The 13,370-nt window shown below is 40.9% G+C and overlaps 1 protein-coding gene and 1 non-coding gene across 7 annotated transcripts in view; both read left to right on the forward strand.

Moving 5' to 3' along the window:
* Positions 1-13,370, forward strand: part of SKAP1 (src kinase associated phosphoprotein 1) — a 307,330-nt gene that overhangs the window by 46,145 nt on the left and 247,815 nt on the right. The window contains exon 1 of one of the 6 annotated variants that reach the window (XM_063656889.1): positions 2,940-2,967. The exons of the other annotated variants lie outside the window; for them this stretch is intronic. Within the exon in view, the coding sequence (XP_063512959.1) occupies positions 2,954-2,967 (14 nt within the window). The 5' untranslated portion in view covers positions 2,940-2,953. Of the gene's footprint in view, positions 1-2,939; positions 2,968-13,370 lie in introns of those variants that run through there. 6 annotated transcript variants of the gene reach the window in all.
* LOC129018578 (small nucleolar RNA U3) lies at positions 1,061-1,276 on the forward strand. The gene has a single exon (XR_008495385.1). It is a non-coding gene; the product is annotated as a small nucleolar RNA U3 (small nucleolar RNA).

Here is a 13,370-nt window from a genome sequence, read left to right on the forward strand (position 1 = left end):
AGAGATGTGGGAAGAGAAAATTAGGCTTTAATTGTGCAGCCTGGCTTTGGGTCACTTCTGTGCAAATAAACAGCTCTCTTCCCAATTGTTTTACTCTGTGCTTAAATACATATACATGAAAATGAAATTATTTTTGAGCCTTGTGAAATACAGCAGTACTTTGAGTTTTATTTTGTGATTATTTTTCTAAAAATTTTTTTTTAATTAAGGATGTTGACTCTTAAGGCCTTCATTAGATGAGGTATTACTGACTGGGAACAACTTCCATTTTTCAGATGTTATCCCTTTGAGCTGCACTGAACTGACACAGGATGAATCCTTCATTAGAAGAGGATTATCTACACTGTGTGACTATTTAGTAAAACATTTGTATTCGTCAGACTACTTTTCCAAAGTGAGGGTGCTTGAGTAAACCATTCACTTCCTCCTTCTCAAAACATCAGCCACCATGATTGATTTTTATGTTGGTAGTAAAGAGAAATGGAATCAACTAAAAGCAGGGTGAGGATTATAGACCGGAAGCAGATAATTTACTTAACGAATATGTATTGGCTATTTGTTTATGTCAGGCACTATGCCAGGTGATCAAGACAGTGTCAGATAAGACATATTTCTGTTTTTCAAGCAGTTCTTGGGCCAATGAGCGGCTAGACTCATCTTAGCTCCTCCATAGACCAGCATGGAGCCCACTACCCCCAGATAATCTGCTCTAGAAGGTTTGAAGGTTTGTTTTCAATTTATTACATGCCTGCAGTTTCACCCCTTAGAGATTCATTTGGGTTCAACATCCTTTTTTAAAATACAAATTCACCTAGTGGGTGAAGATACTTTTGGTTGTTCAGTCATGTGCACTAGACCTGTTCAGTGGTTTCCTTCCAACTTTTGGTTAAGATGGCTTCACTGAGGACATTCAGTGAAGTGGTCTTTTGAACCACTATTACAGGCAATGCACAGTGCCAGATATACTGAGGGTTATAGAAGTAACAGAGGATGCCTTTTCTCAGAAAGAATGAGGACTTTAGAGGTTCGTTATCTCTGCAGCTTAAGAATAACAGTCATAAAGACTATACTTTCAGGGATCATTTCTATAGTTTGTTGCTAGAGAAGTTTCTCTGGACATGTGGAGCACCAGAAACCATGAGGAGGAGATGTAGTATTCTCTCCGGAGCATGAAGCTGGCTCTTGGTGTTGCTTCACTGTACCTGCCATTTGCCATTGACAATCATTCTTCTCTTCCTCTGGGAGAGTAAGGAGGAGAGGACACAGTCTGAGTGGTTCCCATTTATGTGGGGTTTTTTAAATTATACTTTAAGTTCTAGGGTACATGTGCACAACGTGCAGGTTTGTTACATATGTATACATGTGCCATGTTGGTGTGCTGCACCCATTAACTCATCATTTATGTTAGGTATATCTCCTAATGCTATCCCTCCCTGCTCCCCCCGTGTGGGTTTTTTTTTTTTAAGAATAATAGTCACAGCTAGCATTAATCACACACATACCATGTGCCAGGCTCAGTGTCAAGGGCTTTCCTTACAACAGGTATGTGAGGTTGATACTGTTATAATCCCTATATAGCAGATGAGAAAACTGAGGTTCAGAAAGGTAATCAACTTGCTCAAGGTTACATAGCTATTAGGTTCTAGAATTGGAATTTGAACCCAGCTAGTATGACTATTGGGAAAGCACTTTTATTGAGGCTCAACCTTGTCATAGAAAGTGAATAATGCCACTCCATTCATTCACTCATAGTTTATACAAATGTTTATTGAGCATATACTATGTGCAAAGCATTTTTGTGGTGAACACAACATAGGTCCCAGTCCTTCTATAACTTATTTTTGAGCAGAATAAACCAAATTATTATACAATACACTTACCTTGTAGGGTTGTTGTTATGTACATAAAAGTGCCTAACACAAACATGTCACATAGTAGATAGCCAACAAATATTCCCAAGAAATTTATAACCTCATGGGAAAGATTAAAAAACCATGCACAAATAACTATAATTCAAGATATATTGTGGCAAGTCTTTAGAAGAGGCCATATTTTATTTTATTTTCCAGTTTATTGAGGTATACAAAACACTGCACATATATAGTACTGTAAAAGCCCAGAGAAGGAAATCCCTTCTGGTGGGCTTGAGAAGCCTTCATGGATGAGTTGGCATCATGACTTGGCCATGGAGTGAATGGGATAGGTTTTTGGTAAGATACATTGCATGCAGAAATACCATGTGCTAAGACACAGAGGTGATAAAGTTTAGGCATTTTTGGGAACCAAAGGGTGATTCTGTTGATTAGGTAAAAAAGAGTAATGGGAGGTATGGCTGAAAAGACAAAATGGAACCAACTCCTGGAAATAAGAGTTTTGATTGGGTTTGAGGAGGACAGATAGGTAGTTTGGAAAAGTAAAGCATGAGGCAGGGATAGGTAAGCTGAGGAGGGATGCTTTAGTAGTGGATAACATTTGGGTCTTTGGCACAAGGGCTGAGGCCACTGGAAGGCAGAAAATGGTTGCAAAGAAAGAGCATAAGAATGTCAAATGTTGCCTATGTTCCCTGTACCCAGAGAAGGAAGACAAATCTCCTTTGCCATACTTTATTTTATTTTTCAGTATCACTGGGTATAATTTGTATACAAAGCACTGTAAATAAGGAATGCATACAATTTGGTGCCCTAACCACTTTTCAGAATGTTATATCAATGGGAAAATATGTTCTGTGGATATATGCTTCAACTTTCGAAATATGATTTGTCTGAAAATTAAAGACTGTATTCACAATTTTTCAGATCTGTTAACAAGATTTAATAGATTTTCAAAGCTGGCCCAGACAACTTTCAACTTTGTTTCATTAGGAAAATGTATTCCAAGGTCCAAACAACTGGAAATGAACTTTTAGAATACCGTCAATACTTGAATTGAGAGCTGCCTGTCTAGAATTTCCTTAATGGGCAACCACTGGTAAATATCTGTTTCCTTTATTGTATTTTCCAAAATTGCCCCATCATCAGGTTTTTTAACAAAAACCTGGGGATTTTGTTAAAATATATAGATTTCTAGGCCCCTACCCTGGAGATGCTAATTCACTGGGTCTGGGGTGGACCCTGAGAATTTGTGCTTCAATAAAATGTCTAAGGGATTCTTAAGATCAGGAAAGTGTGTACAAATCTTTATCAGAATACCCTGGTTTTTTGTTTTTTGTTTTTGAGGTAAGTGACTATTTTGGTTCTCAACTGAATTTTAACAATGAAGGGAAAATCTTACCAGCAGGGCTTAAGACTTGTCAGTAGCTGAAACATTTCAGCCTGATTAGCTCCTGGGGTGAGGAGATGGGGATATGTTCATACGCTGCTCTGTGCTTCCTTGTGAACTGGCAACAGCTCAAGATGTTTCTGATGCTGGAGAATCCCTCAAAGTGGGACAGAACTGAAAGCCCTGGTCCCAAGATGAGCCAGGTAAAGCCTGGGATTGACTGGTTGATTGTAATCGAAACTCTGAGGACCCCTGACGTGTATTGATATAGCCACAGAGCTGGTCATGTAGTCATTAGCTTTTAGATCAAAGTCCATTCCATTTTTTTATGACTTGGATAATTGGGTACTTTATGTAAGGGTTTAATTATGACAACGTAATAAATGGGTAAGAATGATACTTTAGGCCGGGCGCGGTGGCTCATGCCTGTAATCCCAGCACTTTGGGAGGCCAAGGCGGGCGGATGACGAGGTCAGGTGTTCGAGACCAGCCTGGCCAATATTGGTGAAACTCCATCTCTACTAAAAATACAAAAGAATTAGCTGTGCATGGTGGCGGGCACCTGTAATCCCAGCTACTCAGGAGGCCGAGGCAGGAGAATTGCTTGAACCCGGGAGGCAGAGGTTGCAGTGAACCGAGATTATGCCACTGCACTCCAGCCTGGGCAACAGAGTAAGACTCTGTCTCCAAAAAAAAAAAAAAAAAAAAAAAAAAATAGATACTTTAGTATAGAATCTTTACAATTAGGGAAAAAAGTCAACTTGATGGCAAAAGCAATAATCTGGATTAAGTAAGATGATACGAATTTAGGAAAAGTGTGAAATAATTTTAAAATGATTTCTGGATTTCTGTATACATCTCAGTTCTTAAATAGGAGAAAGTGTACACAAAAGGATAGGCATTTTATGAAAATGTCAGTAATTCATTGTAGTTCTTAGAGTGGTTACCAGTAGAAGCTGGCTTTCTAAATTCTGTTATTTATTGATTCAGATTTTGGTGTAGTGTGAATGAGTGAAATAATGTTATATCTTTAATTAGGATTCTGTTGTTATTTTTCAATTAATCTATGTCATTAGCTTTAGCATTTGTATTAAATGATTTTCTTCATGAAAGCTTCTAATGAGGAAGAAAATTGATTGTATTTATATATTGGATTCTTGCCACCGCAATGTGTATTCAGTCGTGTCTTTTGAAGTATATTTTTACTGGTCATTTTGTGGTTTGTCTTTGAAGCCAGGCTTTGGGGGAAAAAATTCTTCATTTGGATGAAGGTTTCAATTTAACAAAGCTTTCTTATTTTTGTCTCTCTTCTCTTTCATCCCTTACTTTGATTTTCTTTCTTTTTTCCCCTCTTGACTTTGTGTGAGTGATTTAGAGGAAAATGAAGGCACCCCAGCCCCACCTTTTTGGAATAAAATCCATACTTCATAGCATTGCCTGGAAGTGCCTTGCCCTCTGCCTGCCTCTCCAAGCTTGTCCCTACCCCTCCCTGAAATGCTCTCTTAAACTGAGTGAGTCTCATACCGAACTCAGACAGCCCTTGCTGCTTCTTACCTCCATTCGCTGATTTAGCAAACATTTACTGAGCACAAGCTCTAAGCCACTACCCCTTGAGGGCTCAGTGACAGAGAGACAAGAAGATGCTAATACAGTATTATAGGTGCTACTGAGAGGCATGCACAGATGTGCTGTGGGAACCCTAACATAGGACACTTAGCTGAGCCTCAAAGGATCATGGAGGGTCCACTAGGAGAAGAAGGAGGCATGAAAGGAAAGGTTTGCTGGCAGAGGGTGCTTGAACAAGTAGGCAGGAGTGTGAGCGGGAGCCGGGGAGGACCTGAGAACTGAGATGAGCCATGGAAGGATTTCAAGCAGGAGAACGATAGGACCAGTCTTGCCTTTTAGGTCATCAAGATAATGAAGGTGCTAATGACTAACAGCTGACATTTATTGAAGGTTTACCAGGTTCTTTACGTGCATTACCTCTGCTAGTCCTCCCAAGAACCAAATGAGGCAGATGTGGTTATTATTTCTGTTTTAAAGATGAGGAAACAGGCTGCAGCAAAAGTCTCAGCTAGAAGATGGAGGAGCTGGGACTTCAACCCAGACCTGTCTGCAAAGACTTTGCTCTTCATGCTCATTCCATTCCCTTTTCCATCAGCACTGAGGAGAGTAGGTCAAAGGGAGGAGGATGGGGGCAGGTGGACCGTTTGCGATGTGGTTACATGGATGTGGGTGAGGCCTTTTGAAAGCTCAGATGAACTCAGTGTCTGCAGAGATGGAGAGGAGATTGATTAAAAGAGTATTAAGGGAGTAGAATCTACAGGTCTTGGTGACTAATGGGATATATACAGTAATAGAAAAAGAGGTATAGGGATGATTCCCAAATTTCAGTTGGGTGGATAGTAATATCATCCATTGAAATAGGGAACACAGGGGTAGGAGAAGTTTGGGATCTGTGGGACAAAGGACAGTTCTACTCCTGAAAGAGAAGAGTAATGATATCTCCTGCTTTTGAATGTTTTAATGGACTAAAGTATTTAATATATGCAGGCACTATAGTGAAGTCTTTGGCAATTGGTTTCTTCTCTGGTCAGCCTGAGCTCTATGACCTATCCCTCTAGTCCTCTAGTCTTCTCTGATTCTCTTGTCTTTTCATCCCACAAACCTAGAAAAATCCTAATCTTGGATCATCGGTTCAACTGTCCATCTTCTCTGTTTGTATATCTGGGAAGCTATTCAGTTCCGGAGAAAAATTGCACAATTGGATTGTGCCATAGTAAACCTTTTTATTTAATTTTTTTTTTTTTTTTTTTTTTTTGAGACAGGGTCTTGCTCTGTCACCCATGCTGGAGTGTAGTGGAGCAATCATGGTTCACTGCAGCCTCAACCTCCTGGGCTAAAGCAGTCCTCCCACCTCAGCCTCTTAGGTAGCTTGGACCACAGGTACAAGCCACTACACATGGCTAATTTTTTTTTTATTTTTTTGTAGAGACGGGGTCTCACAATGTTGCCCAGACTGGTCTGAAATTCCTGGACTCAAGTGATCTGCCCACTTTGGCCTCCTAAAGTGCTGCAATTATAGGCATGAGTCTCCATCCTGGCTGCACTAGAGTCAAGTTTAGTCTTCAAACTCCGTCGAACCCTTAGTGATAACTGGTAGTTATTTCACATGCTCCACATCAGCAACCTTTTTCCTTGATTTTTTTTCCTCCCCAAACCCTTGTCAGTCTTTACCTCATTATATTGCTTCTCACTCTTTCCATGACATCACAGCCTACTTCACAAGAGAAAAGAGAGTCTCTCAGGTTGGAACCTACTCAGTATCCTACTCTGTCCCTTACTCAACATAACTGCTTTGGGGTGCTAGGCTGGTCCTTTGCCACTTTCTCTTCTTCTGGACCTGGCCCCTCTGCCTGACCTCCCTCTGCATCTTGGGCCTGGCCTCTCTGTGACCCGACCCTCCCCTGCCAGGCTTCTCTCTGATCTCGAATCCTCCCTTAGCAACTCTTATCTGCAGGCAGTAAGACATTCTGGCATTAGTCAGACATGGGTTCTTCTGGTCCCAGTTTTTACCATTTGCATGTTCTGGGCCAATTACATCACTTCTACACAATTTGATTATTTTGGCCAAACTGGTCCACAGTTGGGTTTTCTGTGCTCTTAGTCCCTCACAGAGTGTCTGGCAAATAGTGGAAATTTATTCATCTCTACTACCGAGAGAACAAATGCAGTATTCGTAACCTGAGATACAGAGACTGTGCTGGCCTGTTAATGCTGAGATATCCACCTTGCCTAGATGAACTCTAATAACTAATCCAGCTTAAAAATTTTTTACATAACATTTGCCTTCAGGTGAATAATATGTCCATGTTCATAACAAGGAAAATATCAAAGGCATGATAGCCGAGTTTTTCCAAGGAGGTTTTAAATGTTTTTGTAGAAATTGTCTCATTTTTAAATGAATATCACATTTTTGAACTTGCCCCTGATTCTGTACAAGATAAACTGTGGTGGCCCCACAGTGTGGACTTTTAAACTCCTATGGTGCAATCAGATAACCTCTCCATGCTTCATTGTTCTTATCTGTAAAGTGAAGGCTAGAGTAAATGATTTTAAGTGTCCTTCCAGCTGTAAAATTCAGTGAGTATATGGGCCACAGTTACACAGTCACTCAGCTATCAGTTATTCACTAATCAGATAATGGCGTCTCAGTGGTCGAAGAGTAGCTGTTAACCTGAAGCAAGCAAAAAATAAAACAAAATTAGGTTTTCAAGCGTCAACAGTGACAAAAATGACAGAGCAAGGGCCAAAGAGACAACAGTTTAGAATACAGTAATCAGCTGGAGTTGTTTGTACATAAGCAGTACCTTGTTTTCTCCAATACACAAGTTTGGAATCAAAAGGCGTCTCTGACTTTCCTCTTGATGCTCTCCTTCTAGCCAGTCTCTAAGTCTGTTATCTAATCTCTTCTCTCTTCTCTTGCTCTCAAGTAGCTTCCTAAACTATCTCCCCACTTTTCTCCCTCCCATCCATGCTACACATCTCTGCTGGATTTGATGTGGACATCATTCTTTATCCTTAAAGACAAACAAACAAACAGGCCTTTCAATGACTCCTTTTTATTTACAGAAAAAAACCCTCCACTCTGACCTGTTATTTAGTGTTTTTATTTTGCCATAATGTATTTGGCTAGCATTTTTCGTTTATTAGTTCATCAAATTATAGTTTGTTGCCTATTACATGGAGGAAGTATGGGGATTGTGTAGACATACTAGTGAAATTTGCTGGTGAAAAAACAGTCCTCATGCTAGAAAGTAGGGGAAGGAATGTTAGAATGTGGGTTTCCAGTGTTGCAATCAGAAAGCTTAATCACTCACGATCAAAAAGAGTTCTTAGGTTTCTTAATGTTTATACTCATGGTGGGTGTTTCATTGACCATAGCAATGATTTCATGTAGCAAAAGTGTTATAGGAGATTCTAGTGTTAAATAGTACTTTAATTTCTTTTCAAAATTTAATTTCTTTTTTGCTGTCCAGGAATGGACTTAAAAATTGTGGTGGGGGAGCAGGTGATGAGTTATACTGTGAATCTCAGATAATGTTGTTTATTATTTAATAAAAGTTTGATTGTGACCATTGTATTTAGTAGGTAGGTGAACATTGTATTATCTACCTAGATGGGCTTGTAAATATAGACTCAAGACCACAGAAATATTACATCCCCCAAAAGAACCCGGGACCTTCTTGTGATATGTTCTTCTATTACATAATTGAGTTATATGCCTATTGTCTGTTGTTACAATAGTATTTACCATATTAGATTGTCATCTCATTATATACAAAGAGCTCATATTTTGGACTAGATTGTAAGCTCCTTGTAGGTAGGCATTAGGTCTTGTACTTTTGGTGAGATTAAGGAACTGGGACTAGAAGGATCACCAGCTCTTCCACCAAGGACCTTCCTTTTGCTGCCCAGTTGTTTCTAAGGCTGGTACCTGGACCCCTGGGTCCCAGGCCTTGGATGCCTCCACTGGGGACTTCCACCAGATGGTGCTCTTTTCCCATTTCTGTTGTTGGGTGTCACTGGCCATGTTACTCTTTGCCACTAGTCCATACCTTCTGCAAGGTAGTAGATGGAACACTTTCAGAAGATAATTTGGAAACAATATGAATCTTTCCAAGTGAGAAAAAAAATTATAGGAACTATTTAGTGTACAGACTCTTAGCATTGCTCAGCAAAGCCATTTCCTTGGGCATAAATAAACTTCTACCGTGTGGCTGACTGCTCAAGATCAGTTGCAAGGGGTTTTCCTAGACTTATCAACTTGCATGGAATCCATGCTCAACTAGGTGTCCATCTGAATCCTAAGATTCCATTTTCAATGCAGGATAACTCTTCAGTGTTAGCCTTTGCAGTCTGTTTGGAGACAGCCATTATCAGAGAACAGAGATGGTCAAGAGAGAGATAGAAGTCTTTGGACACTGAGTATTGCAGACAGCCTATGCATTCAGAAGGCATTGCTGTTTTAGTACAAAAAGGAAATTCAAGCTGAATGCAGTGGCTCACATCTGTAATCTCAGCACTTTGGGAGGCCAAGGCAGGCAGATTGCTTGAGTCCAGGAGTTCAACACCAGTCTGGGCAACATGATGAAACCCTGTCTGTACAAAAAAAAACAAAAATTAGCCAGGCATGGTGGAGCATGCCTGCAGTCCCAGATACTCAAGAGGCTAAGGTGGAACGATGGCTTGAGCCTGGAAGGCAGAGGTTGCAGTGAGCTGAGATTGTGCCACTACGCTCCAGCATGGGCAGCAGAGCAAGACCCTGTCTCAAAAACAACAAAAAAGAGAAGTTCAAATTTGGATGTCCTTAAGTCATTAAGAAGAGATTTGATTTTGTTCAGCAGGGGTTTACCAAGGCAGAGAGTATATGATGTGTTTTAAATTTCCATAAGTCACAGGTAAAATAACATTTTTAATACTTCAGTTGCAAAAAAAATTCATCTAGATGTTCTAGATTTATAACATCACAGATGTTGGCCTTTCTGGATAGCTAGTTTTATAATGCCATTACAACTCTATTCACTTAATTCAGTGGGTCATATCATTTTTGGTGGGTGCAGGGCGGGGGTGAGTTATTGACAGTAATGAGGTCTATAGACTCTTCTCCAAGAGAAAGGAAAACAAGTGTTACATTTCACCCACAATTTTAGAGAGTTTAGGAAATCCCCTGAAGCCCAAACTATGGACTTCAGGATAAAGACCTCTGTCTAACCACTCCCTAATATTCATATTAGGGTTGATTCATGCCCATAGGCTATCTAACAAAGCAATTGTATCTTAAGTACCAGATTTATTTTTTTTTATATTATAGCCAATAGGAAAGCAGTTAATATGGAATTTAAGAGCTTGGGCTCTGGAACAAAGTAGACCTATGATATGGTTTGGCTCTGTGTCCCCACCCAAATCTCATCTTGAATTATAACCCCCACATGTCGAGGGAGGGACCTGGTGGGAGGTGATTAGATCGTGGGATCGGATTTGCCCCTTGCTGCTCTCATGATAGTGAGTGAGTTCTCACAAGATCTGTTTGTTTGATAAGTGTCTAGTGCTTCCCACTTCTCTCATGCTGTCTCTCTCCTGCCACCCTGTGAAGAAGGTGCTTGCTTCCCTTTCACCTTCCACCATGGTTGTAAGTTTCCTGAGGCCTCCGCAGCCATGTGGAACTGTGAGTCAGTTAAACCTCTTTTATTTATAAATTACCCAGTCTCAGGTAGTATCTTTATAGCAGTGTGAAAATGGACTAATACAACCTGCATACAAATCTTGGTTCTGCCACTTAGTAGCTACGCGATCTTGGCCAAGTTGTTTGACCTTCCTGAGTTTGAGTTTCCTCATCTGTAAAATGAGGATAATAGTAGTCCTGGGCTGGGCATAGTGGCTCATGCCTGTAATCTCAGTGCTTTGGGGAGGCCAAAGCAGGAGGATCACTTGAGGCCAGAAGTTTGAGACCAGTCTGGGCAACATAGTGAGAATTTGTATCTACTAAAATGAAAAATAAAGGAAATTAGCCAGGTGTGGTGGTGCACACCTATAATCCCAGCTACTTGGGAGGCTGAGGCAGGAAGATTGCTTGAGCCCAGGAGTTCAAGTTTACAATAAGCTATGATTGCACCACTGCATTCCAGCCTGTGTGACAGAACGCAACCTTGTCTTAAAAAAATACTGACCTCCTAGGGTTTTCATAAAGATTAAATAAAATAATACATGTGCCGGGCATGGTGGCTCACGCCTGTAATCCCAGCACTTTGGGAGGCCAAGGCAGGCGAATCTCCTGGGGTCGGGAGTTCGAGACCAGCCTGATCAACATGGGGAAACCCCTGTCTACTAAAAATACAAAATTAGCCGGGCGTGGTGGCACATGCCTGTAATCCCAGCTACTTGGGAGGCTAAGGCAGGAGAATCACTTGAACCTGGGAGGCGGAGGTTGCAGTGAGCCAAGACTGCACCATTACACTCCAGCCTGGGCAACAAGAGCAAAACTCCGTCTCAAAAATGAATAAATAAATAAAATAATACATGTAAAACATATACCTAGTACAGGGCCAGACATGGTGGCTCATGCCTTTAATCCCAGCACTTTGGGAGGCTGAGGTGGGCAAATCACTTGAGGCAAGGAGCTCAAAACCAACCTTGCCAACATGGAAAAACCCCATCTCTACTAAAAAGATAAAAAATCAACTGGGTGTGGTGGCACACGCTTGTAATTCCAGCTACTCAGGAGGCTGAGGTACGAGAATCGTGTGAACCCAGGAGGCAGAGGTTGCAGTGAATGGAGATTGTGCCACTGCACTCCAGCCTGGGTGACAGAGTGAGACTCTGTCTCAAAAAAATGTATATGATGTATATGCATATGTATATGTGTATATCTAGCACAATGCCTAACATATAAGTGCTAATAAATGTTAATCATTTTTTTATAATTGGGAAATAGAATTATTTTTCCTTTCTTTTTTTCTTTTTCTTTTCTTTTTTTTTTTTTTTTTTTTTTGAGACAGGGTCTTGCTGTGTCACCCAGGCTGGAGTGCAGTGGTGTGATCATGGCTCACTGCTGCCTCAACCTCACAGGCTCAAGGGATCCTCCCAGTTCAGCCTCCCAAGTAGCTGGGACTACAGGCATGCACCATCATGCCTGGCTATTTTTTTTTTTTTTTGTAGAGACAAGGTTTCGCCATGTTACCCATGGCTGGTCTCGAACTCCTAGATCCGAGCAACCTACCCGCATTGGCCTCCCAAAGTGCTGGGATTACAGGTGTGAGCCACCACACCTGACTAGCATTTCTAATAATATGAGGATAGCTACAGTTGTTTGTCTGACCTGTTTCATCAGGATCTATCTAATTAGCTGACTGAGGGAATAAAGCTCTGAGTACTTTAATCTCAATAACCATGTTCATTGGTTAGCTCCATGGCCAAGAATCTGATATTCTCTCCCTTGCAATCTGTTGATTTAGATTCAGTAGCCCTATTTTCAGCAGAAACCTGACAATGTTTTCTGTGAATTGTTTATTTGTTACAATTTCAACTTTTATTTTAGACACAGGGGGTACATGTGCAGGTTTGTTACAGGGTATATAGTGTGATGCTGAAGCTTGGGATACAAATGATCCCATCATCCAAATAGTGAGCATAGTACCCAATAATTTTTCAACTCCTACCCCTCTTTCTCTTTCCCCACCTCTATTAGTCCCTAGTGTCTATTGCTCACACCTTTATGTTCATAAGTAGCTAATGTTTAGCTCCCACTTATAAGTGAGAACATGCAATATTTGGTTTTCTGTTTCTGCATTAATTTGCTTAGAATAATGGCCTCCAGCTGCATCCATCTTGTTGAAAAGGACATAATTTCATTGTTTATTATGGATGCATCGTAGTCCATGGTGTATATATGCCACATTTTAAAAAATCTAATCCACTGTTGATGGACACCTAGGTTGATTCCATGTCTTTGCTATTGTGAGTAGTGCTGTGATGAACCTACAAGTGCGTATGTCTTTTTTGGTAGAATGATTTATTTTCTTTTGGATATATACCCAGGAATGGGATTGCTGGGTTGAATGGTAGTTCTGTTTTAAGTTCTTTGATAAATCTCCAAACTGCTTTCCACAGCAGCTAAACTAATTTACATTCCCACCAACAATGTATAAGTGTTCCTTTTCTCCACAGCCTCACCAGCACCTGTTGTTTCTTGACTTTTTAATAATAACCATTCCGGCTAGGTGTGGTGGTTCACGCTTGTAATCCCAGCACTTTGGGTGGCTGAGGCGGGCTTGAGCTCAGCAGTTTGAGACCAGCCTAGGGCAACAATGAGAAACCTTGTCTCTACAAAAAATACAATAATTAGCCAGGTGTGATGGCACGTGCTGCTCCCAGCTACTGAGAGGCTGAGGTGGGGAGGATTGCTTGAGCCCAGGAGGTTGAGGCTGCAGTAAGCCATGATCACGCCACAGCACTCCAGCATAGGTGACAGGGCGAGACCGTGTTTCAAAAAAATATGAGGGAGGAGCCAAGATGGCCGAATAGGAACAGCTTCGGTCTACAGCTCCCAGCGT

This window comes from Pongo pygmaeus, chromosome 19 (assembly GCF_028885625.2).
Source record: "Pongo pygmaeus isolate AG05252 chromosome 19, NHGRI_mPonPyg2-v2.0_pri, whole genome shotgun sequence".
In the NCBI taxonomy this organism is placed as follows: domain Eukaryota; kingdom Metazoa; phylum Chordata; class Mammalia; order Primates; family Hominidae; genus Pongo; species Pongo pygmaeus.